At 46.6% G+C, this 22,965-nt stretch overlaps 1 protein-coding gene across 2 annotated transcripts in view; it reads left to right on the top strand.

The window, feature by feature from the left end:
- The window catches only part of LOC310847079 (DEP domain-containing mTOR-interacting protein-like), a 37,475-nt gene extending 16,856 nt beyond the window's left edge, over positions 1-20,619 (top strand). Inside the window, exons 3-9 of one of the 2 annotated variants that reach the window (XM_083744549.1) lie at positions 6,687-6,810; positions 12,295-12,473; positions 14,245-14,430; positions 14,619-14,759; positions 15,893-15,963; positions 18,813-18,917; positions 20,305-20,619. In XM_083744549.1, the coding sequence (XP_083600675.1) occupies positions 6,687-6,810; positions 12,295-12,473; positions 14,245-14,430; positions 14,619-14,759; positions 15,893-15,963; positions 18,813-18,917; positions 20,305-20,430 (932 nt within the window). In that variant the 3' untranslated portion in view covers positions 20,431-20,619. The remainder of the gene's footprint in view (positions 1-6,686; positions 6,811-12,294; positions 12,474-14,244; positions 14,431-14,618; positions 14,760-15,892; positions 15,964-18,812; positions 18,918-20,304) is intronic. The other variant, XM_083744550.1, reaches the window with a different exon arrangement.
- The last annotated feature ends 2,346 nt before the right edge of the window (positions 20,620-22,965 follow it).

The raw sequence follows: 22,965 nt of genomic DNA, 5'->3' as shown, positions 1-22,965 counted from the left end.
ACGCGAGCCTTGGTAAAAGTTTTGACTTGCACAGGGAACCTTGGATGGGGGGTGGGGCAGGAAAGTGAGAAATTTATGCCAAACTGGGATGCCGGGTTGGGAAATTTCCACGTTTACGTGGCATGTATGTGTCTCCCTGAAAATCCATCCTGCAAAGATTGAGGGCAACATTGATGGACCCTCAAAAAAAACACCACACAAATAAATTGAGCATGGGGGAAAAACAGTGCACGTGCTTAAGCCAGTGGCGTAATGTGGGGGGTGCAGGGGGGCCGGCCGCACCGGGCGCAACATCTGGGGGGGGGCGCGCTCTCACTCGCAGCTCTCTGCCCCCTGCTAAAATCCACGGGTTAGGGGGCACAAATTACTTGCCTTGCCCTGGGTGCTGACAACCCATGCTACGCCACTGGCTTAAGCATAAAAAAGTAAAGGGACCCCTGACCATTAGGTCCAGTCGTGACTGACTCTGGGGTTGCGGCGCTCATCTCGCTTTACTGGCCAAGGGAGCCAGTGTACAGCTTCCAGGTCATGTCGCCAGCATGACTAAACCACTTCTGGCAAACTAGAGCAGCGCACGGAAACACCATTTACCTTCCCGCCAGAGTGGTATCTATTTATCTACTTGCACTTTGACGTGCTTTTGAACTGCTAGGGTGGCAGGAGCAGGGACTGAGCAATGGGATCTCACCCCGTCGTGGGGATTCGTACTGCCAACCTTCTGATCGGCAAGTCCTAGGCTCTGTGGTTTAACCCACAGCGCCACCCGCGTCCCTGTGCTTCAGAATACCCGCCAACATTTCTCCAATGAAGACAGGGACATCCTATTCCATCACCATCATTATTTATACCCCATCCATTGGACTGGCTTGCCCCAGCCACTCTGAGCGGCTTCCAACATAAATGAAAAAATAATAAAACATTAAAAAGCTTCCCTACACAAGGCTGCCTTCAGATGTCTTCTAAAGGTTGTGTTGTTACTTATCTCCTTGGTTCAGGATTTCGCTTAACTCTATTCCTTCCAACATTTCTCCAGTGTAAACAGGGATATCTTAAGGAAAAGCAGGACCACATCAGGAATCGGGATGACTTCTTTCAATCTGGGACTGTCCCTGTAAAATAAAGACACTTGTAGGGTCTGCTTTTGTAGGTAGGGCTGTGGGTGTGATTGGCTGCTGAGCACATGTGATGGCTGTGGGCAGTGGCGTAGCGTGGGTTGTCAGCACCCGGGGCAAGGCAAGTAATTTGTGCCCCCTAACCTGTGGATTTGCGCCCCCTAACCCGTGGATTTGCGCCCCCTAACCCTAACCCCCAGATGTTGCGCCTGGTGCGCCCAGCCCCCCCTGCACCCCCCACGCTACGCCACTGGCTGTGGGTGTTTTTTTGAAGTAGTGCCTATGTGAGAAAATCGTCACACTGTTGAACCCATAATTAGGGAGTGGAAAGCATAAGAGTCCAGCTGGATCAGACCCCAAGTTTATCTAATCTCTTTCTCACAGTGTCCAACCAGGTGTCCCTGAGAAGCCCTCAAGGAGGACACGAGGCTAGCTGCATCAAGGGTGGGGAACCTGGGGGCCAGATTCGAATGAGGCCAACTTTCCAAGGGCCACATTCCAATGGTGGGAAATGGGCGTGGCAGAAGCTGGTGTGGTCAGTGATACAGAGAAGAATGTCACAAACAAACGTTTTCTTTCTGTTATAAATTCCGGTTATATGGTTTGCGATCCGAGGACCAGTGCTGGATTTACATATAAGCTAAACAAGCTATAGCTTAGGGCTCCACTCTCTTGGGGGCCCCAAAAAAATAAAAAAGGGGGGGAACCTGCATGTACATTTCCAAAATATAAGATAAAAAGCAAATAAAATAAAACCTACATGCAGCAATAGTGTTTTGTGTAGTGTAGGCTCCTACAATGTAGCTTCTTAATTATTTCACTATTAATATATTCTTCTTAATTGTGTTTCACTATTAATATACTTCTTCTTAATTGTGTTTCACTATTAATATACGTCTTAATTGTATTTCGGTTCAACAATTACCTTGATAAAATACATATTTTGTTATGTACAAATGGCTTTAGATACCTATTAGGTCCATAAATTACCATATAGCATATATTCAACACAAAAAAACAGCGACCATTTGTTGTTGACAAAAGACAACTGGACATATAAAGGGCCCCATTACCTTCAGTAGCTTAGGGCCTCATCATACCTAAATCCGGCCCTGCAGAGGACTACCTCACAGCTCCGACTTAGCAAAGGTCTTCTTTTACTTGGTGGGGAGTTGAGGTGTTGCAAAGAGCTTTGATTTGATCACACTAGCCAGGTTCTGCAAGCTAGTGAGCTGGGCCTGACTTAAATGCGAAAGACTTATAGTGGCAAGTATGCTTGACACAGGCCTCACATTTCAAAGCATCTTTGCTTGCTTGTGGATCAGAATGTGTGCACTGTCTCGAAGCACCACACATATGAGCTGATTGCTGGTGCTAGCTAGAGATGTGCAAAATCTTCCTTTCTGTGGATTACCGTATTTTTTGCTCTATAAGACTCACTTTTTCCCTCCTAAAAAGTAAGGAGAAATGTGTGTGCTTCTTATGGAGCGAATGCAGGCTGCGCAGCTATCCCAGAAGCCAGAACAGCAAGAGGGATTGCTGATTTCACTGCGCAGCGATCCCTCTTGCTGTTCTGGCTTCTGAGATTCAGAATATTTTTTTTCTTGTTTTCCTCCTCCAAAAACTAGGTGCGCCTGTGGTCTGGTGCATCTTATAGAGCGAAAAATACAGTATCTTGCGTGTTGGGCAATGGATGCAGTTGCTTGAATTTCAGCAGGGTCAAAGGAAGCTTGGTCCGCTTCCCTTTCACGATTGCCCCCTTAGCTACTGTTTTTATAGCGGCGCTACAGAGAGACCGTGGTGTGATTCAATCTGGAGGAGTGGGGTGGAGAGTTGGGGCGTGTGGGTTGGTGCTTAACTCCTGCACCCCAAAATTCAAAGACTTGAACAGAGAGGCAAATATGATGTTTGCTGCAATGCAGATCCAAATCGTGGCTGCATATCACATGCCTATTTATTTATAGAACAGGATTCATTGCCCATCACATTTCCAATTCAAAAGCATCAAAATTGCTGCGAGCATTATAATGCAGGTCTGAATCTGAATAAACACGGTCTGCGCAATTGGCTTAATTGCACATCTGGCCACTCTCTATTTGGGAACCCTGTCAGCAAGAGGAAAATGTGTGGGTTTCATAATCAGAGTGGAAAATCACAGAAATCCGTGGGTTTTCTAATTGATGCTAGTTTGAAGATGTTGTGCCCTCATTTGGGTCAATTGTAAGATAAGAGCTTTGATATGGGAGAATCTACCAACCAAAGGAGTAACATTTTGACTCTGCCTGAATTATTATATTGCAAGGCAAACATTCTGCTCATTGCCGTCTGCTGCCTGGGGGAAAGACTTTCATACCTTGAATTAAATTAAACTTTGCTGTGGTGCTATAATGCAGTTGCAATTAGTTCTGGGTTAATTATTAACATTCAAATCTGAATCCCTTCCCTGCAAGCTGCTATTAATTTTTCACAGCCTGCGGGCAGTTTCAAAAGAATCCCAAGACTTTTAATTAAATAAAAGAACATTGTCAAGAAACAGAACCTTTTGGCCTGTTTATCGGTGATGTCATCACACCATGATAATCCCCTGCAAAATGTGCAATGGTAGGCTGTCGTTTTTTGCTGTGTTTGATTTTCCTTTGCTTAGCTCACAGGAGCTTTTCTTGAGTTGTGTCGTTTTGATTGGCCAGGCAGAGTCATTTTCTTTTGAGCCTGCCTGTAAGTAAGGGGCAGTAATCATCTTAATGGAATGTGCTTGATCGTAATCATTGTTTCCCGGTAGAAATGTAGGCCACACATCATCTATTCCCCCTCCCTGCAGGAGAATTAATCTAAATACTCAATTTGATTACAGGTGTAACAGCACACAATTCTGTGTACACTAAAGTTTTGTGATAGGTGCATTCAGTAAAACGATCACTTTCATAATTATTTGCATTGTGGTCCATAGTGTTTGATTTTTATGGTGTTTTATACCGTGGTATGGAAATACTTTTATGAAGAAATAGAACCAAACGTTATCTAAATTGCATGGAACCTTAACTGTTTTAGGGCACAAAGTTACGGCTCCTGTGAGGCTGTACAATACTAATAATAATAGTCTCTTGTGACAGAGTGTTCCACCAGATCGGAGCCACAGCCGAAAAAGCCCTGGCTCTAGTTGAGGCCAGCCTAACCTCTCTGTGGCCCGGGACCTCCAAGATGTTTTTATTTGAAGACCGTAAGTTTCTCTGTGGGACATACCAGGAGAGGCGGTCCCATAGGTACAAGGGTCCTAGGCCATATAGGGCTTTAAAGGTTAAAACCAGCACCTTAAACCTGATCCTGTACTCCACCGGGAGCCAGTGCAGCTGGTATAGTACCGGGTATAGTACAATTGGGCCCTGCCTCTGTTTAAAGACCTCCAGCGATGGAGAGCTCATCACCTCCCACGGCTGTCTGTTCCAACATCAAGCAGCTCTTGCCATTCAAAACTTTATCCTGTCATTCCACCAAAAAATCTCCTTTCTAGCAGTTTGCATGCAGTGGTTCTAGTTCTGCCTTCTGGAGCAATGAAGAGCAACTCTACTGCATCTTCTCTGTGATAGTACTTGCCAGGTCTCCTCTTAGCCATCTCTTCTTCTCCTAGGTAAGCTTCCTCAGCTTTTTGAAACATTTCTTTTTTCTTTTTTCTTTTAAAGTTACCAAACCTTTATTTATTTCCTCCCCCTACCCAATTTATTATAAATTTTATTAGTATTGTTAAGTTGTGGGTGAACATATCAGACGACACAGCGATTCTTCAAACAGCTCTTGTTTATTCACAGGCCAGAACTGAACTGAACTGAAGGGTTCAGTCAGCCTGCTTATATAGAGCTCCAGTACAACGCAACAGTAACCACTTTCTGTAACTATCCAATCACTGAACGTCACTTTCAATCCCGTATTTGCATATGTGGATCTGAGTGAAAACTATCTACAGTATCCCCCTGCTGGCCCAGAGTGAGAACTTCAGTACATAACAAGTATTTTCCACACAACAACACAAAAAATATAGAAAAATAAGAATACACAACACACAAAAACCAGCATTCAAAAAAATAATAATCCATATCTTACAAGTTGATAATATAAACACTAAAAAGAAAAACAAACATTGACTTCCACCAATCCCACAGCACCTCCTTTATCTCTCATTGTGTCTTCCTGTTTTCCTTATCATCTCTATCCTAGCATCTAGATATAAATCCCTCTTTCTTATCCTTTCACTTCACAAGGTTATTCTTTTTGAAACATTTCATCTTCCAGTATCTCAAGGGCTGTCACGTGGAAGAGGGAGCAAGCATCTTTTCTCCTGCTCTGGAGGATAGGACTCAAACTAATAGATTCAAGTTACAAGAAAGGAGATTCCGACTCAACATCAGGAAGAATTTTCTGACAGAGCTGCTCAACAATGGACCGTACTCCCTTGGGACTCGCCTTCATTGGAGGTTTTAAAGCAGTGGTTGTGTGGCCATTTGCCGTGGCTGCTTTAGCTTGTATTCCTGCGTTGCTGGGGGTTGGACTAGATGATCCTTGGGGTCCCTTCCAACTCTATGATTCTAGGACTTGGTTTCTGAAACCTCTCACTATTCTGGGCAGCATCCTCTGGACACGCTGCAGTTGGTCCATACCTGTAAAATGTGGTTTCCCCAGAGGACCAATGCCTTGACCACCTTGTGTGATGGCCTGGGAATCTGATTCAGAGGTTGAACCTGAGGAATCCCAGCCTGCACAGAGTCCCCGCCTCCAGGGCCAGCTGAGCCGGGGCTTGAACCTGAAGGGCCCTCACCTGTGCCGGATCCTCAGGAGCAGACACCAGCTGAATCTGCTCTGGCTCTGGAGGTGATTGAGGACCCATTGCCTGCAGGTGCTCCACTCTCAGCCCTGTCAGGGGAAGAGGAGGTTGCCTCTGGGTCCGGTAACCCTCCAGCCTCTCCTGAGCTGCAGAGGCTCAGGGCAGAGAGGCAGAGGGAACTAAGTTCTTGCAGGAGCAGTGCTCGCCTCCAGGCCAGGAGAGGTGAGTCACCTGTGGACCGGGGCCGCCCTATGCCTCGGGGCAGATAAAAGCCAGCCAGCCCAGTCCCAGGTTGCAGGAGCAACATTGTTGGTTACCTGTTCCTGCCGGCACCCTGTCATGCTTTCTGCCAGAGTTCCTGACCACGCCTGACTCCCTGCCTTGGACCCCGCTTCAGCCCCGGACCAGGCACGGACTACACCGCACGGTAACCCCCCCCCCCCGGGACCAGCACACCTTGGCTGATAGGACACTGGGCATCTCTCTTTGATGGGTCCAGTTCCGCGGGGCTCCCTTCCCCTAGGAGTTGGCCTTTGCAATATCCTATATGATCTGGCCTTTCAACACGGCAAATGGTGATACTTGGCTACAGATGGTTGGCGGAAAACCTGATTTTGCAAAGAAGGGAAGGGCAGAAATGATTCATAGTAACCTTGAGGTCCCCCCCCCCCCATCTGTGTGATGCTAGCCTTCATAGGCTTGGACAGAAAATATAAATTACGTGTCAGAGGTTGCTGATCTTTGCCTTGAACTCCTTTCAGTGTGCGATGAGCATTTCGACTACAAGGACGCAAAGCTGCTGTATCGCTTCCGCAAGGACGACGGGACCTTTCCTCTCAACAAAGACGTGAAGGTGTTCCTGAGGGGACAGAGCCTCTATGAGACGTACGTGGAGTCCCTTCGTCCAGGGTCATGGGGCATAAGGCTTTTGGCAGTACAGTGGTGCTTCAGGTTACACACTCTGCTAACCTAGAAATAGTGCTTCAGGTTAAGGACTTTGCTTCAGGATGAGAACAGAAATCGTGCTCCAGCGACACGGCAGCAGCAGGAGGCCCCATTAGCTAAAGTGGTGCTTCAGGTTAAGAACAGTTTCAGGTTAAGTACGGACCTCCGGAACGAATTAAGTACTTAACCCAAGGTACCACTGCACAGTCTGTTATCTTTCTTTGCTGTTCATGCTCTCAAGGGTGCCCCCACTGATTCTCTGCCTGCCACTTGTTCAGAGTTTTCATAGTGTTACAAAAGTCAGGTCATAGCTGTCAACGTTTCCCTTTTTTTAAGGGAAATTCCCTTATAGGATTCCTCGCAAGAAAAGGGAAAAGTTGACAGCTATGAGTCAGGTGCCTGCCCCTCTCTCTCTGCGAGTGGTGGCACCGTGGGATCTCAGGCCCTCACACAGGGTCTGTGCTCCTTTGCAGAATTGAAATTGTGGCAGAGACTGTTATGGCTTTAAGAAATATGGTTTATTTAAGCCAGAAGCGGCTTAGTCATGCTGGCCACATGACCCGGAAGCTGTACGCCGGCTCCCTCTGCCAATAAAGCGAGATGAGCGCCGCAACCCCAGAGTCGGCCACGACTGGACCTAATGGTCAGGGGTCCCTTTACTTTTACTTTACACCTTCAGTCTACATGGAGGGAGCTCAGATCTTACAGCGTATAGTCCTTTCAAGAGGAGCTTGTATTTTTAATCTTTTGTTGGAAGCCTCCCAGAGATGGGTGGGGTAGAAATAACAACAACAACAACAACAAATTATTATTATTACTATTATTGTACTCCATAGCACTGCAGCCCAAGGCATTTCTATAGCCAGCCCTGGAGCCAGCCTCCCCTAAAGATGGATATAATAATAATAATAATAATAATAATTAATAATAATAATGCTATATTATTTATATCCTGCCCATCTGGCTGGGTTTCCGCAGCCATCTCAACTCTTCTTCCTGCTTCTTCCTCCCAGAAACTCTTTTCCTCTCCCCTCAACCATACACCCCATCACGTTGGTAACATCTCAATCCCCAGGCCCAAATATTCCCCCCCTCAATAGCCCATCAAACCTTTTGCCACGTTAACAGGTTTGCTCTTCACTATGCCAGGCAGGCTGATTTGGGTAAGCCAGCCCAGAATTCCCTGCCTGGCACATCTCTGCAGCTTGTACTTTAATCCATATCCCAGTTAATAAAAATCCTAGTTTTATTCATTTCTAGGGGTTTTTTTTGTGGGGCAAGTGTCCCCCAGTCTATAACAATATTTTAATCAATTAATTCCAATATCTATAGACTGCTTTCTGCACTGCAACAAGCTCCCCCCAACCCCGGTCTCTCAGAACCAGAAGAGGTATGAAAAGTGCTGCTTAGTGACATAGTCTCAGATTGCTTGGGAAGGACCCAGGGGAGAAGGAGACTTGGGCATCTGTGAATCTTCGTAGGGGCAAGTTCTACCAAGCAGAGTTGCTGTGTTTTCTAGGCCTAGCCTCCTGAGCTACCTTGTTTCTTTGAATAAAGGTCCCCAACTTCCTGCCTGCTTATTGGGCATTCGTCCTGATTCACTTGCACAAAGCAAAGGTTAGACTCTGGCTGCCTTCAGGCAGCACTTTATTTTCACAATGTTTCCTTGCCTGATAATTTCCAACTTTTGTGTGATCATTCATGCAACACAAGAGCAACTTCTGGAAAACTAGTGGAACCCAGAAGAAGCTTAGCACACTTTTCCGTGACATTTGCTTCCAGAAGAAAAGCCATTTGCAAACTCCTTAGCCCAGAAAGTCACAGAAATTTTGCTCTCTAATTTCTCATGGCAGCATTTCGGGTGCTTTCGGCATGCAGTTCTCTTCCGCCACTCAAAAATGAGCACAGCATGGCAGTGTTCCTTAATGCAGTGTGAAAGGAATGTGAGAATCTGAGATAATAGTGGCTAGCCTTATAATAAGGAAAACTAATGCAATAGCCTCCTTGCCAACAAAGGTCCGTATAGTTAAAGCCATGGTTTTCCCAGTAGTGATGTATGGAAGTGAGAGCTGGACCATAAAGAAGGCTGATCGCCGAAGAATTGATGCCTTTGAATTCTGGTGCTGGAGGAGACTCTTGAGAGTCCCATGGACAGCAAGAAGATCAAACCTATCCATTCTGAAGGAAATCAGCCCTGAGTGCTCACTGGAAGGACAGATCCTGAAGCTGAGGCTCCAATACTTTGGCCACCTCATGAGAAGAGAAGACTCACTGGAAAAGACCCCGATGCTGGGAAAGATGGAGGGCACAAGGAGAAGGGGACGACAGAGGACGAGATGGTTGGACAGTGTTCTCGAAGCTACCAACATGAGTTTGACCAAATTGCGGGAGGCAGTGGAAGACAGGAGTGCCTGGCGTGCTCTGGTCCATGGGGTCACGAAAAGTCGGACATGACTAAACGACTAAACAACAACAAATGCAATAACCCCCACATCTGAATGCTCCCTATGTCTGTTTTTATTTTGCATTCCCTCTGAGTTGCCTGCAGGGAGATTATACGGCAATGAGCATTTCTCCTGATTTGCTTGTGCAAATACATCATTCCATTCATTATTCCTCCATCCCATACCGTTCAGAGCAATTCCCCGTCACATTCATAACCTCACAGAGCACATATTTAAAAAGGAAAAAATGGAATTGTTGTGACAAGGTGGCAGGGTCCTTTAATCCACTTTAATTGCACGGACCTAAATTCCCAGTCTTTGCTTGGATGCTTCCCATAAAACAGCCACAGTCTAGAGCTGAGCAGAAGCTTTGTTTCACTGCAATTTGGGAGAATAGAATCGGCTGTTAGTTATAGTCCATAGGCCCAGCACGCCCTCTTGTGGTTATGGGGGTTAAGTTCTTCTGCACACAAAAAGTAGGTTTATTGCAGCTAAAAAAGGCTCAAACTGTGGCGCTGGAGACTGAATTTTCGAGTGCTTGTCGGAAACAGTGATTACAGGCCCGTCAGAATTTCTGCCACCTCCCTCTACAGAGATGGAGAGTGTTTGTCAACAGCTTGATTTCATAAATCGTACGAGTCGAGATTGAATTTCACCTTTAATCTTTTTGACGTATGGGTAATGCCAGACAAGAGAGTGCTTATGGCTGATTCCTGTGATCAGAATGAGACAGAAGAGGAGACAGCCAGGAGATCTGTTTCAAATTTCTTCTTATATTATGTTTCAAATGCCTTCTTATGTTATGTCAGCTGCACTCTTACAGACATAACGTAAGAATAGAAGAAGAGCCCATTGGAGCCAATGGCCCATCTATTCCAGCATCCAGTTCTCACAGTGGCCACGCAAATGCTTGTAGGAAACCCAGGACGTGGGTGGCGCTGTGGTCTAAACCACTGAGCCTCTTGGGCTTGCCGATCAGAAGGTCGGCGGTTTGAATCCCCACGACGGAATGAGCTCCTGTTGCTCTGTCCCAGCTTCTGCCAACCTAGCAGTTCGAAAGCACATCAAAGTGCAAGTAGATCAATAGGCGGGAAGGTTTCCGTCACGGTGTCCCGTTGCGGCAGAAGCCATTTAGTCCTGCTGGCCACATGACCTGGAAAGCTGTCTGTAGACAAACACCGGCTCCCTTGGCCTGAAAGCAAGATGAGCGCTGAAACCCCATAGTCGCCTTTGACTGGACTTAACCATCCAGGGGTCCTTTATCTTTTTTTTTAAGCAGTAGGAAACCCACAAGCAGAATTCAAGCATAAGAGCGTTCTTGCCTCCTATGGCATCCAACAACTGTATTCAGAAGCATTGCTCCCTCCAGCTATGGAGGCAGAACATAGCCACCTTGACTAGGAGCCATCAGCCGCTGTTTCTTCTAAGAACTTAGCATCATAGAATGGTACAGTTCGAAGGCACCCTGGGGGTCATCTAGCCCAACCCCTGCAAGGCAGGGACATCCAGCTGCCCAATACAAGGATTGAACCTGCAACCTTGGTGTTATCAGCACCATGCTGTAACCAATTGAGCTACCACTGGTATAATCCTCTTTTAAAACCATCTAAAAGGTAAAGGTAAAGGACCCCTGACAGTTAAGTCCAGTTGCGAACGACTCTGGGGTTGTGGTGCTCATCTCGCTTTACAGGCCGAGGGAGAGGCGTTTGTCCACAGTTTTTCCAGGTCATGTGGCCAGCATGACTAAGCCGCTTCTGAAGAAACCAGAGCAGCGCACAGAAACGCCGTTTACCTTCCCGCCGGAGCAGTATCTATTTATCTGCTTGCACTTAGACGTGCTTTCAAACTGCTAGGTTGGCAGGAGCTGGGACTGAGCAACGGGAGCTCACCCCATCGCGGGGATTTGAACTGCTGACCTTCCAATTGGCAAGCCCTAGGCTCAGTGGTTTACACCACAGCTCCACACACGTCCCTCCTAAAACCATCTAGTTTGACATAATGCTGAGCAGCCTTGCCTCTTTGCTGTGCAAAGTGGCTTCCCCTCATTCATTGCTGGGTAACTGTGACAAGCACCTGTGCCTCTGGACTCTGCTTCTGCTTCTAGATAAACTTGACTCCCAGCACATTTTTCTTTGAGAAATGAATGGCTTGGATGTTTAACAACCCTACGCAATATTGTTGTTGTTTAGTCATTTAGTCGTGTCCAACTCTTCGTGACCCCATGGACCAGAGAACGCCAGGCACCTCTGTCCTCCACTGCCTCCCAGAGTTTGCTCATACTCATGTTGGTAGCTTTGAGAACACTGTCGAACCATCTCGTCCTCTGTCGTCCCCTTCTCCTTGTGCCCTCCATCTTTCCCAACATCAGGGTCTTTTCCAGGGAATCCTCTCTTCTCATGAGGTGGCCATAGTACTGGAGCCTCAGCTTCAGGATCTGTCCTTCCAAGAGCACTCAGGGCTGATTTCCTTAAGAATGGAGAGGTTTGTTCTTCTTGCAGTCTCAAGAGTCTCCTCCAGCACCATAATTCAAAAGTATCGATTCTTTGGCGATCAGCCTTCTTTATGGCCCAGCTCTCACTTCCATACATCACTACTGGGAAAACCATAGCTTTAACTATACGGACCTTTGTCAGCAAGGTGATGTCTCTGCTTTTTAAGATGCTGTCTAGGTTTGTCATTGCTTTTCTCCCAAGAAGCAGGCGTCTTTTAATTTCGTGACTGCTGTCGCCATCTGCAGTGATCATGGAGCCCAAGAAAGTAAAATCTCTCACTGCCTCAATTTCTTTCCCTTCTATTTGCCAGGAGGTGATGGGACCCGTGGCCATGATCTTAGTTTTTTTTATGTTGAGCTTCAGACCTTATTTTGCACTCTCCTCTTTCACCCTCATTAAAATACACAATATTAGCAAGTGTTAAAATGGCAATGGCAAATGCTGATCTGCTCACCTTGTTCCTTTGCCATGTGCTTCCTTGATCCTAGGCTGATCAGCGTAGAGGACTCGATCCTGAAAGTCAGAGAGGAGAACTCGGTGAAGTACCAAAGGACTTTTCTGGCCTGTGAAATGATCGACTGGTTGGTCCAGGAAGGAGAGGCAGCAAACCGGAAAGAAGCTGCTGAGCTTTGCCAAGTGCTCCTTGAACATGGGATTATCCAGCACGGTATGAAGAAGGAGATTGCAGAAAAGGGAGGGTTGTTACTTGCTGGGTAGGTTAGGGGCAAAGGACATGCCTAGGATAGCCAGAAGCGCCAAAGAGCAGTGCGGTGTAATGGCTAGAGCATATCACCTAGAACAGTTCTTCCCAATGTGTGGGTCCCCAGATGTTGTTGGACTACAACTCCCATCATCCCTGAGCTCTGGCCTTGCTAGCTAGGGGTGATGGGAGTTGTAGTCCAACAACATCTGGGGACCCACAGGTTGAGAAAGGCTGGCCTAGAAGCTGGCACTCTCTAAATTGGCCAAAGCAACACACATGGTGGGATACACCCAGGGGAAGATCTCCAGCCTCCTCTTAGAACAAGAGGAATATAGGAATCAGGAATATAAAGCAGGATGTTGTGACCAAATTGAGGTTCTTCTCCTATACATTGGAGATATCAGTTGCATACTGGAGGCTATGAGAGATGGAAGGAAGGAATAAGAAGTTGGGCGGAAAGACTGGAAAAGCAACAGCTGTCAGATGAGGAGGAGTTGGGAGGGGGAAGGGGAACTATCCTGGCTCTTGGCTAGAAACTGGAAGACAGCATGGCCAACAGGAACCAAAGACTAGAGAAGGGGCAGAGCGCAAAAGAGTGTAGCTAAGAAAAGCAGTGTTATTTTCCAATCTTTGTTAACTTCCAGCCTTCTTTTCCAAAACATGTTTTTCTAAGGGAGATTTGCAGGCACATAAAAGCACAAAGTTAGAATTGATTTTAAAAATGTGCAATTAGGAACTTCTTCTTTGGCGATCTCTCGTAGCCAAGTAAGATTGTCTTCCATGAACACAGTTTTAAAAGTGAGTCTGTAAGTGACTGTGGAGGCCAATTCTGGATCCCCACGTCCTTCCACAGTGGGGACATAGGTTTCTGGGTGGGAGTTGATCACAGTGTGGATTTGCCAAGTGTGCCTTCCTCTTAGCATGTTCCTCCCTTTCGTCCTGAGTTTGAGCATCTTCAAAACCCATGACACTCTTAGTAAAGGCTGTCCTCCAACTGGGGCACTCGCAGGCCATTGTTTCCCAATTGTCGGTTTTTATACTACATTTTTTTTAGATTTGCCTTGAGAGAGACTTTAAAGCTCTTTTGTTGCATTACTCTTTCCATTTTTAAATTCGGAATAGAATAGTTGCTTTGGAAGATGATAATCAGGCATCTGAACAACCAGTCCAACGAAGTTGTTGTTGAAGAATCATTGCTTTGACAACTGGGAATTAAGAGCAAATTAAAGCAGCATCAAACCTGGTCTGGGGAAATTAGGGGTCCTCTTGATACCAAACAGATGACAAAGTCAGCACCAAGCAAACCATTGTGGGGAGAAAATTCTATTACGAGGGTGCCACCACCTAGAAGCCCATCTCTCTCTTACACACCTCATCTCGGATGGTTACACACCTCACCTCAGATGGTTGAGGCACCTGACAGAGATGCCGTGAACATCAACTTCTGGGCATGCAGATGTGGAGGCAGGCATTCCATCTGGATATCCCGAACCCTGAATGTAAACACAAGTATTTCAGATTGTCCCCAGAGATGGACCAGGAGCTATTGCAGTCTCTCTCTGTGTGTGTGTGTGTGTGTGTGAGAGAGAGAGAGCACTGAGAACAATTGTCACCAACTCCCAGGTTGCTGACGGAAGACTGCTGAATCCTATCTCTGCCCACGTTCTTGGGGGTGGGATGGGAAGAACCACAGCCCTCAATCTGCTCCCTCCCCACATACCCATTCTTTCCTTAGTGGCCGGCCGGCACCACTTCTATGACGGCAACCTCCTCTATCAGTTCCGCATCAATTTCCGCCGGAGGAGACGTCTCGCGGAGCTGCTCAGCGAGAACTCCTCCAGGGCCCTTTCGGACAGTCCTGACAGCCCCTTCTGCCTCCGCAAGCTCAACCCTGAGCAGAACAGCTGCAGCTTCTTGTCTGGTGGGTAACTGTGGGTGATGGCGGCAATTGTGGGGAGCCCTCTGGGTGATGTCGTGGGGCCTAGGCCAGCCTGCTGCTGGGTCTGGGAGGGTATGGGGGTATGGTTTGTAGCAGCAGAGGCTGGTCTATTAGCACCAGTGGGGTTCTGCTCCACCAGCCTCAGCCCAACTTCCCTTTGTCTCTTTCAGTTCAGCCCAATAAAGAAATCAAAACAGTCTCAGCGGTTCGAAGGAGCAGCGTCACCTCACTGGCTGGGGGATCCAACCCCTATTTCAATCTCTCCCCGAGTTTGGGGTTCCTGCCAGCTGTGGAATGCAACCCCAAATCTGGTGAGGAATGCTAATATTAATAATAATATTTATATGCCGCCCATCTGACTGGGTTGCCCAGCCATTCTGGTCATCATTATGCCACAGAGCCTAGAATATTGCTCATAATCCTAAGAATTTGACGGTTTAATTCCAAACAAAGATTCTTTGGTTTGGGCCTCTTAAATGTGCTAACTAGGTTTGCCATGTCTTGAAGAACAAAAAAGAGGACAGCCCGAGCTGGGGAAAGCTGCGGGGGGACAACACAACAACAATAACAACTGACACCCCCCCCAAACCAGGCATTTACTTTAAAATGTAAAAATCTGCCTGGATGGGCATGTTGCCCCCCTAAAAGAGAACGTGTCCAGGTTTTCCCAGGCGTATGGCAACCCTAGCAAGCACCCACACACCCACAGAGCCAGTGTGGTGTAGTGGTTAAGAGTGGTGGACTCGTAATCTGGTGAACCAGGTTCGCTTCCCCGCTCCTCCACATGCAGCTGCTGGGTGACCTTGGGCCAGTCACACTTCTCTGAAGTCTCTCAGCCCCACTCACCTCACAGAGTGTTTGTTGTGGGGGAGGAAGGGAAAGGAGATTGTTGGCCGCTTTGAGACGCCTTAGGGCATTGATAAAGCAGGATATCAAATCCAAAGCCGCCTCCACCTCCTCCTTCTTTCCCATCTTCCATTCTGGTTTTTTTCCTTATCTGCTCCTCCACGTGACAAGAGAGTCCTCTCTATCACGCCAAGCCCATCACACTGACCAGCAAACGAACAGAAACAAGCCTGCAAGCACCACAGCTGCAGCAAATCCCCTTCGTTCCGCTTCCAAAGAACCGTCTGCACGAAGCATTTTGCATTGCATTTGATTTTTTCAAAGCAAAACATTGGAGAGGCTGAAGATGGTCCTTGCTGAGATCTGTTTGTACTTCCACGAATTGTTCTGGACCTTGACTCAGTTGTGCATTTCTGTGTGTGGGTTTTTTCCCCACTGAGAACCACCTGCACACTGAAGAAGAAGAAAAATAAGCTCTGTCCTATCTGGTTAACATTCCTGGTTCACTTCCCCGTTCACTTTGCTATGTTACTCTTTTTTCGAACAATTGACCTTTAGGTAAGACCTGTCATTTTCCTTTTCCTCCCCTCCATGCAAGTATTAAAGAGGCCTGTCACCAATGAGGAGCTTCTGACCCCTGGGGCCCCGTACATCAAGAAAACGCTGACGGTAAGCTTGTTAGGCGGTCATCAGAATGTTACATTGGGATTATTGCTAAATCCTCCTTGTTACAGTACAGAGCCCTTTAACTGGGCAAGCCTAAAGTTGCACGATATGTTAGCATCCCTCCCACAAAATAGTCCCAGTCCCAAGGCGAAGCATGCTTAAGTGATGCAACACAGCAATACTGGTGTGTTTGAGTTGGAACTAATGGGGCTGCTCAGGAGTAAATGGAGTGTGTGTGTGTGTGTGTGTGTTTGTGTGTGTAGAAAGGTTACACATCTAATTTGCCTCTGGGCTTTAATTATAACTTCCATGAATGAATGAATCTTTATTTGTATCTGCTGTCGATCATAGCAATAAAACAACAATATGAGATACAAAAAATAAAAATAAGTCAATTATATAAAATACATTTTAGGGTTTTGAATCAATAGTCATAGAGTGGATTTTCCTCAAATTGCCCCAGCTAAAAACCCTGCAGCCTTTGCTGTCACCTGCTCATCTGCCAAGAGAAAGGACATTGGCAGTGGCTGGCCGACCCAGAATGGACAATAAAAGAGGGGTGATAACCTCATTCCTCAAGTCTTTATAAAGAGTGCAAGCCAGAAGGGCATGCGTCACTGATTTGGTACTGCCATCTCCACAGGGACATAAGCATTTTTCGTGTGGAATCTGTTTTGGAATCGTCCCTCAAGTACAACCGAGGGCAATACATTCAATCTTGCAAGAGTAAAAGCGCTTCTATATTTTGGAATTGCTAGGTTATGCAGATAGGGTGCCAGAGAGTCGAAATGGGTAGGTGGAAAATAGTCATACCACAGGCAAAATTTCCTTATCGTGGCCAAGTTGTTCTTATAACTTCCATTGTTTTATTGTTTCCCCATTTTTGTTAGGGTTGGCATATTTCAAAAAGTGAAAATCTGTGCTTGAGCTTTTGAGGGCAAAGTTGTTGCAAAATCTCCAAATGAAAATGAAGATTTTTACCAATTGTTTAGGAAAATACCCCCCCCCCCAAAAAAAACCCCACACTTCTCATTTGGGCTGCTATATGCCCAGGTTTCCCTGGACATTTTAGCCGCTTTTCCAAAATTTCGCCTGGATGTCATGTTGGACAGACGAATCCCGACCACGTCCGAGAAATTCCAGGTGTATGGTAGCCCTACTTAATGTGCATTTCTGGGTTGGGTTTCGCCGTATTTTCCTGCGGGTCAGAAGAAGGTGCTAAGAAGTATAGAAGCTGATAGCTCTTTTGAAAGCAAGGAGTCTGGTGTAGGAAGAGAGTGTGCGGTTTTGGGGATATGATACAGGGGGTGGGGGGTGGGATGGTGCATCTGTCCACTGCAAAAAGAAACGACTGTTTTGACTCCTTGCAGCTGCATTCATTGGATTAAGCGGCATCAGAGTTTCCTTGTGTCACTCTGCAAAGGGGGCGAGATGCAGAGTGGAAAGGTCACGGGGAAGGTCATGTGAAGCTGCCATAGACATTGGGCCCATGTTTGTGTAATCTGTTTGGTAGCAGATCTCCAGAGTCTTTCCCATCACCTCTGCTCCCTCATCTTTAGATGCCAGAGTTTGGACCCGGGACCTTTTGCAGCCAAAATGTGCGCTCTGTCACTGAGCCATCAGAATGTGGTGTTTGATTTTTTTTTTATTTTCAAACTGGCTAGGAAGGACATTCTCTTCTCTTCCTGGCGTGCCATTTCTTCCCTTCTGAACTTGCCCTGTCCTTCAACTCCCCGAGTCTTGTGGAAACATCTTTTTGTCGTTTTCATGGTTAGTTTCCTCTCCTTCCTGTACCACCTGTTTGTTGTTGTTTTTTCATTCGCTTGTTTCAATCAGGCGAAGCCCTTTGAGAGATGGCCTTTTTCTCCCCCTCCCCTCCAATACGCTTCTAATTTGAGCTTCTGTCCTTGGACACATGCGTGCAAAGTCAGAGGAGTTCAGAAACCAGTTTAATGGGACGTTGACTTCTGCCACATCAGTCTAAAATGACTAGCTTAGTCTCTGTGTTCACTCAAGAGCAAGAACCAGGCAGTCTTCCCATCTTTTTATTTTTAATGCAATTGACCATTTCTATTCACTTGTTTTGGGATGTGGGTGACGCTGTGGGTTCAACCACAGAGCCTAGAACTTGCCGATCAGAAGGTTGGTGGTTCAAATCCCCGCGACGGGGTGAGCTCCTGTTGCTCGGTCCCTGCTCCTGCCAACCTAGCAGTTCAAAAGCACGTCAAAGTGCAAGTAGATAAATAGGTACCACTCCGGCGGGAAGGTAAATGGCATTTCCTAGCGCTGCCCTGGTTCGCCAGAAGTGGTTTAGTCATGCTGGCCACATGACCTGGAAGCTGTGTGCCAGCTCCCTCGCCCAATAAAGCGAGATGAGCGCCGCAACCCCAGAGTCGGCCATGACTGAATGTAATGCTCAGGGGTCCCTTCACCTTTTATTCACTTGTTTGAATCCATTATACATACAACTTTAATTTCAACTTAACCAACTCGGCACATAGCTCTGGACCTGCTACATTTATTTGTGTTTTTCCTGACTTGGGTCCTGTGTTACAGAACTGCAAGGGGTAGCAGGAGGCAGGACTCTTCCACACTCTTGGTTTCGATTGTGTTTATTTGAAAACCAGAAGTCTCACACCTCAGGAGGAGTGAGATGGGGGCTTGTTGACTTGGTGTCCCCTGCTGCCTCTTTCCCACCAAACTGCCGAATGGTGGAGTTTTAGCCTTGTAGAAGGAAAAGGAAGAAGACTGTCACCTTTGCTTTTGCCCAAGGCTGAGCATTTTTGCAACACTGGGGTGTAAAAAAAAGAAAAGAAAGAACAATTGCAAATGCCGTCCCTCTTTTTTTGCAGATTGTGGGCGACGCAGTTGGCTGGGGGTTTGTGGTCCGTGGAGGTCAGCCATGCCACATCCAGGCTGTGGATCCAGGAGGACCAGCTGCAGCTGCTGGCATGAAGGTACCAGTCTTATCTGTTGGAATACTGCCAGGGAGACAAAGGCCATCACTGCCTCCACGTCATCTCCGGACGTCCATCGATCTCCCGTAGACACGCAGTATCAGCAATTACAGTAGCGACATGAGCTCCAGAAATAGATTGCCACATTCCTGGGCTGATGCACACACTATCAGCAGAATTCACACAGCGAAAGTTGCACTCAGGAGAGCATATTTACAAGTTTATTCAGCATTGGTCAGAAGAAAGAAAAACTTGACTGCCTGCTTGTGTGTTCAGGCACAGAGCAACAGAGAGAAACGAAAGCAATAGCAAACATAAACATCCTGTGAACAGGAAATACGCAGACTCTGTGACTCACAAAGCCTGCTCCCTTTTAAGGTGGAATGGAAATATCCTAACATTATCTAGTCAACCAGATCCCTATACCTCAGCCTGGGTAGCTCAGTTTTAGAGTATGGTGCTGTAACACCAAAGTTGCAGGTTTGATCCCCATACGGGACAGCTGCATTTTCCTGCATTGCAGGGGCTTGGATGAGATGATTTTCAGGGTCCCTTCCAACTCCACAATTCTATGACTCTATATGAAGTCCCTCAGCAGGACCTGAATGCCATTCATTTGGCTGAAAGCCCTTCTGAGAACTTTTGGACCAGCACTAGTCAGAATGGAGACTGAAAGCTTGCCTATATCTGAGATGCTTTGGCTGTTGTGCAAAGCATGTTGGAAGGAGCCTCGTTGCAGCACCTGGAAGCTGATGGATGAGTTGTCGGCTGATCGCGGGAAAAGGAGCTGAGTGAATTTGACAAGCAAATCCTCTCTGTCTACTCGAGCACGAAAGACGATGGGTGCCACCTGAGAGCACTCAACCAAAAATAAATGGCTTTTGAGCTCCTCCTTAAGGATCAGCTCCTTTGGAATGAGGGGAGCTGGTGGCTCTGCTGCTTAGAGGCCTTATTTGTTATTTTATTTTATTTGGAGAAAGGAGGGAGAAGCAAGGGAGTGGCTTATACAAATGCAGACTTTGGCGGTTTGTGGGTTTTTTTGGAATTAAAGAGTTTCTCAAAAGACTGCTTCTATCAGATTAGATATGTGTATAAGATTTTGCTTGCGCAAGACTTTCCAAATTTTCATTGAATTTTACTTCTGACAGAATTTGGTGGCTTCTCCGGAGAAGTATGAAATCTCCCTGAGAAATCTCCCTGCTTTTTGTGAAATGAAGATGATTATAACTATTAATCTATTATTGTTGTTGTTATTGTTATTGTTACCCCACTTACCTGACTTTTCACAGCTCTGGACACTCCCACAGGTGCTCCACCTGATTGAGATCCCCTAAAAATTCACTTTTGAGAAAAATGTAGTGTAACTTCTCCTTTCCCCTCCCTTTAGGTCTGCCAGTTTGTCTATTCTGTGAACGGAATGTATGTCTTACATCTGGACTATCAGACCATTAGCAGCCTCATCATGACCGGACCTCGAACTCTTGTGCTGGAGATTATGGAAGCCACTGAATGAGTGAAAAGGCCACACGTTGATTTCCTTTTCCCCAAACCCACAACTCCTTGCCTGAGACCACCAACCAGATTTCACGTGCTGTGGATGAGACGATTGATCTAAGTGAATCCTCTAAACCCAGAAGGGGCTCAGCGTTTCCTCTTATGCCTAATTACTAATAAGGAGGTGGAACATATCCTGAAGATGCCAAGGCGGCGGGGGGGGGGGGTGTTCTTTTTTTTGAAAAGCTGGGTCTCTTCACATGGAGAAAAGGAGAGTCGGGATTCTTTTTTAAAAGAGTAATACCCAAAAGCTCATCCAAACAGCTTCTTAACACCATAAGAATGTTGCCAAAGCTCAGACCATCCTCTTTCTCATAGTGCCTCTGCCTATCTTAGAGAAAAGAGCAACTTGCTCACTAGAACAGATAATAATAATAATAATAATAATAATAATAATTAATAATAATTTATTATTTATACCCTACCCGTCTGGCTGGGTTTCGCCAACCACTCTGGGCAGCTCCCAACAGAATATTAATAATAATTTTAAACAGCAATCAAACATTAAAAACTTCCCTAAACAGGGCTGCCTTCAGATGTCTTCTAAAAGTCAGATAGTTGTTTATTTCCTTTACATATGACAGAAGGGCGTTCCACAGGGCAGGCGCCACTACCGAGAAGGCCCTCTGCCTGGTTCCCTGCAACCTTACTTCTCACAGTGAGGGAACCGCCGGAAGGCCCTCAGAGCTGGACCTCAGTGTCCAGGCTGAACGATGGGGGGTGGAGACGCTCCTTCAGGTATACAGGAACGAGGCCATTTAGGGCTTTAAAGTTCAGCACCAACACTTTGAATTGTGCTCGGAAATGTACTGGAAGCCAATGAAGGTCTTTCAGGACTGGTGTTATATGGTTTTGGTGGCCAGTCACCAGCCTGGCTGCCAAATTCTGGATTAGTTGCAGTTGACATGTCCTTGTGTGACTTCATAAAAAATGATCCTTTTTCCAGCTGTTCATATCATGTGTGCAGGCTAAACAGAAGTCACCCACTGGGTCCTCCTGGATAGAACCCTGCAGGTAGCACTGACAACCAAACATTGCCGTGCAAAATGGTTCTGCTCATTGTGCTTGCCAGTCCACCCAGCCATGCCCTCCTGCAGGTTACTCCATTCCCTTCTCTTCAGTTTCCCATAGACTAGGATAGCTCAGTCGGTAGAGCATGAGACTTGGTCTCAGGGATGTGAGTTTGAGCTCCACATTGGGTGGAAGATTCCTGCATTGCCCTAGATGATCTTTGTGGTCAAGTCCAGTGCTACAATTCAATTTTCCCCGACAGTCATTCAGCATTATGTGGTACTGAACATGCATAGCCCTTATTGGGCTGTGTCTTGACTGTTCAGGATGATTCCCACCCACCCAAACTCTGGAGTTTCTTGCCAGTGTGGTGTAGTGGTTAAGAGCGATAGACTTGTAATCTGGTGAACCGGGTTCGCGTCTCCGCTCCTCCACATGCAGCTGCTGGGTGACCTTGGGCTAGTCACACTTCTCTGAAGTCTCTCAGCCCCACTCACCTCACAGAGTGTTTGTTGTGGGAAAGGAGAATGTTAGCCACTTTGAGACTCCTTCTGGTAGTGATAAAGCGGGATATCAAATCCAAACTCCCCTTCTTCTTCTTCTTCTTCTTCTTCTTCTTCTTCTTCTTCTTCTTCTTCTTCTTCTCTTGTTTTTTTGTGGCCTTGTGCTTAACTGCAAATGCTGTTGGCACAAACCGGTTGAGTTTGCTGTTGGAGGGAGCAATAACACTTTGCACCCATGCTTCAGGGAAACAGCAGCCAACATGGTGCCCTACAGATGTTGCTGGAGCACACCTCCTATCATCTCTGGCCGTCAACCATGCTGGCTGGATCTGATGGGAGTTGGAGTCCATCAACATCTGGAGGGCTTCGGAACGTGCACACTTGGCTGTAGGTTGCCATATTGACTCTAATTCTATTAAATGCTCCTGTGATACTCTGAGAAGTTGGAATCTCTCAGATCTGTGGTGCAGCAGAGACCTTGCAGTATGCGCAGAATTCATGCTGGCTGCCATGGTCTACTCTGAACTGTTGGCTGAGTCGGATGCATCTATTAGAGGTTACTGCCCACACACCTCCGCTGCGCTTTTCTGCTTGTGTGGTGGCACCTCGGTAAAACCACTTCTTACTGTTTGCTACAGAGTTTACCCCGGAGGCAGAAGACAAGAACAGGAGTCATACTCAAATTCACAGGCAAGAGCTTCTTTATTGCTTGACTGGTTGCATAAGCATTTCTGTTACTATTATATACAAGCTATTTACATTCCTTCTTTATCTCTCCAGCACGGTATAATCTCAGTCCAGTAATTAACAATCCTGACACAGCAAAACTCACAGTATCAGCAGCACACATTGTCTTACTTCCAACCTTGTTGTCAGTGTGTGTGCTGACAGTGTGTGTGTGTGTGTGTGTGTGTGTGTGTGTGTGTGCTTTCCTCGTGCGCAAATTGCAGCCTGCAACTTCCTCCCTTTATTTGTACCCC

Source organism: Podarcis gaigeae, assembly GCF_964106915.1.
Source record: "Podarcis gaigeae genome assembly, chromosome: 6".
Taxonomy (NCBI): domain Eukaryota; kingdom Metazoa; phylum Chordata; class Lepidosauria; order Squamata; family Lacertidae; genus Podarcis; species Podarcis gaigeae.
This window is presented reverse-complemented; position numbering and strand designations above follow the sequence as displayed.